Source organism: Sinocyclocheilus grahami, unplaced genomic scaffold, assembly GCF_001515645.1.
Source record: "Sinocyclocheilus grahami isolate Dianchi unplaced genomic scaffold, SAMN03320097.WGS_v1.1 scaffold204.1, whole genome shotgun sequence".
Taxonomy (NCBI): Eukaryota; Metazoa; Chordata; class Actinopteri; order Cypriniformes; family Cyprinidae; genus Sinocyclocheilus; species Sinocyclocheilus grahami.
Window position 1 is genome coordinate 649,506 of NW_015505383.1, and position 1,026 is coordinate 650,531.

Consider the following 1,026-nt stretch of genomic DNA (forward strand, 5'->3'; position numbering starts at 1 on the left):
TTTTTTTTTTTTTTTAAAGCAAAAACCCAAATAGCTGTTAATGGAGTACAGTAAATAGACCAAAAGGCTCCTGTAAACATGCATGTCCAGACTGGAGCGGTTTAACATGCTCATGTATGGATAAGGGCTGATCTGATGTCTGATTGTAGAGGAGAGGCTGGCCTGAAAGTGGCACCTTCAGTGCAGTATGAGAGCTTCTCTGTAAAAATAGTTGAGCTGCTGTCCCTGCAGAGCTCATTTTAATGGGGCCGCTGACAGCATGATTCATGGTGGAGCATGATAATGGTGTCCTCTGAGCTGAACCAGCTCTCTCTCGCACACACACTCGCGCTCTTATTGCTTGCATGAGCCAGACAACACACAATGAGCGTCAAAGGCCTGCAGGTATCATGCTGGACCGCTTCCCGGTGTGAAATGAACACACGCTCACTCATTAGTGTGAGGAGGATGTCTGACGACTAGGCTGAGAAAACGCAAAGCTGGAACGTAAAAAGGGATAAAAGAGTATTTCTATAAAATGTTCTCAAGCGGAGTTCGTTTCAAAAGTCTTTTCAGTCACTGCACTGCACGAATACATGCATTATTCACATCTGGCATTGCTGTACAGCGCAAAATGTGTCTTGTCTTCAAGTAAAAGTCTCTTTTTAATGAAAATACGTCCCATTCATTTATATTCGTGAGTAGCTCAGACATTCTCAATGTAGATACATTCTTTCTGTTAATGCTTGTCAACCAGCAAGAATAAAAATATGTGATGTGATCTCCTGTGGCAGGAGAGATTGATTGAAAGATTGTGTGTTCAGCTTATGATGGTCGAGCTTTTACTGTAAGCCTCATTCTTCCTCTTGTGGAACAGTATTTCCTTGGTGTGAGCCAGAGCACTACTGACCCTTGACCTCTGTGTGTTTGTGTCTCAGATCTGCTCTCAGCTCAGCGAGCGGCTGGAGAAACAGCAGACGGCCAACAGAGGAGAGCTGGAGAAGATCCGGGTGGGTGATGACTCAAACAAACACACACACACACACA

The 1,026-nt window shown here is 44.3% G+C and overlaps 1 protein-coding gene across 1 annotated transcript in view; it reads left to right on the forward strand.

Annotated features, from left to right (window-relative positions):
• LOC107595568 (rab GTPase-activating protein 1-like) overlaps positions 1-1,026 on the forward strand; it is a 117,286-nt gene that overhangs the window by 97,965 nt on the left and 18,295 nt on the right. Inside the window, exon 23 of the mRNA XM_016286002.1 lies at positions 918-1,020. Within this exon, the coding sequence (XP_016141488.1) occupies positions 918-1,020 (103 nt within the window). The remainder of the gene's footprint in view (positions 1-917; positions 1,021-1,026) is intronic.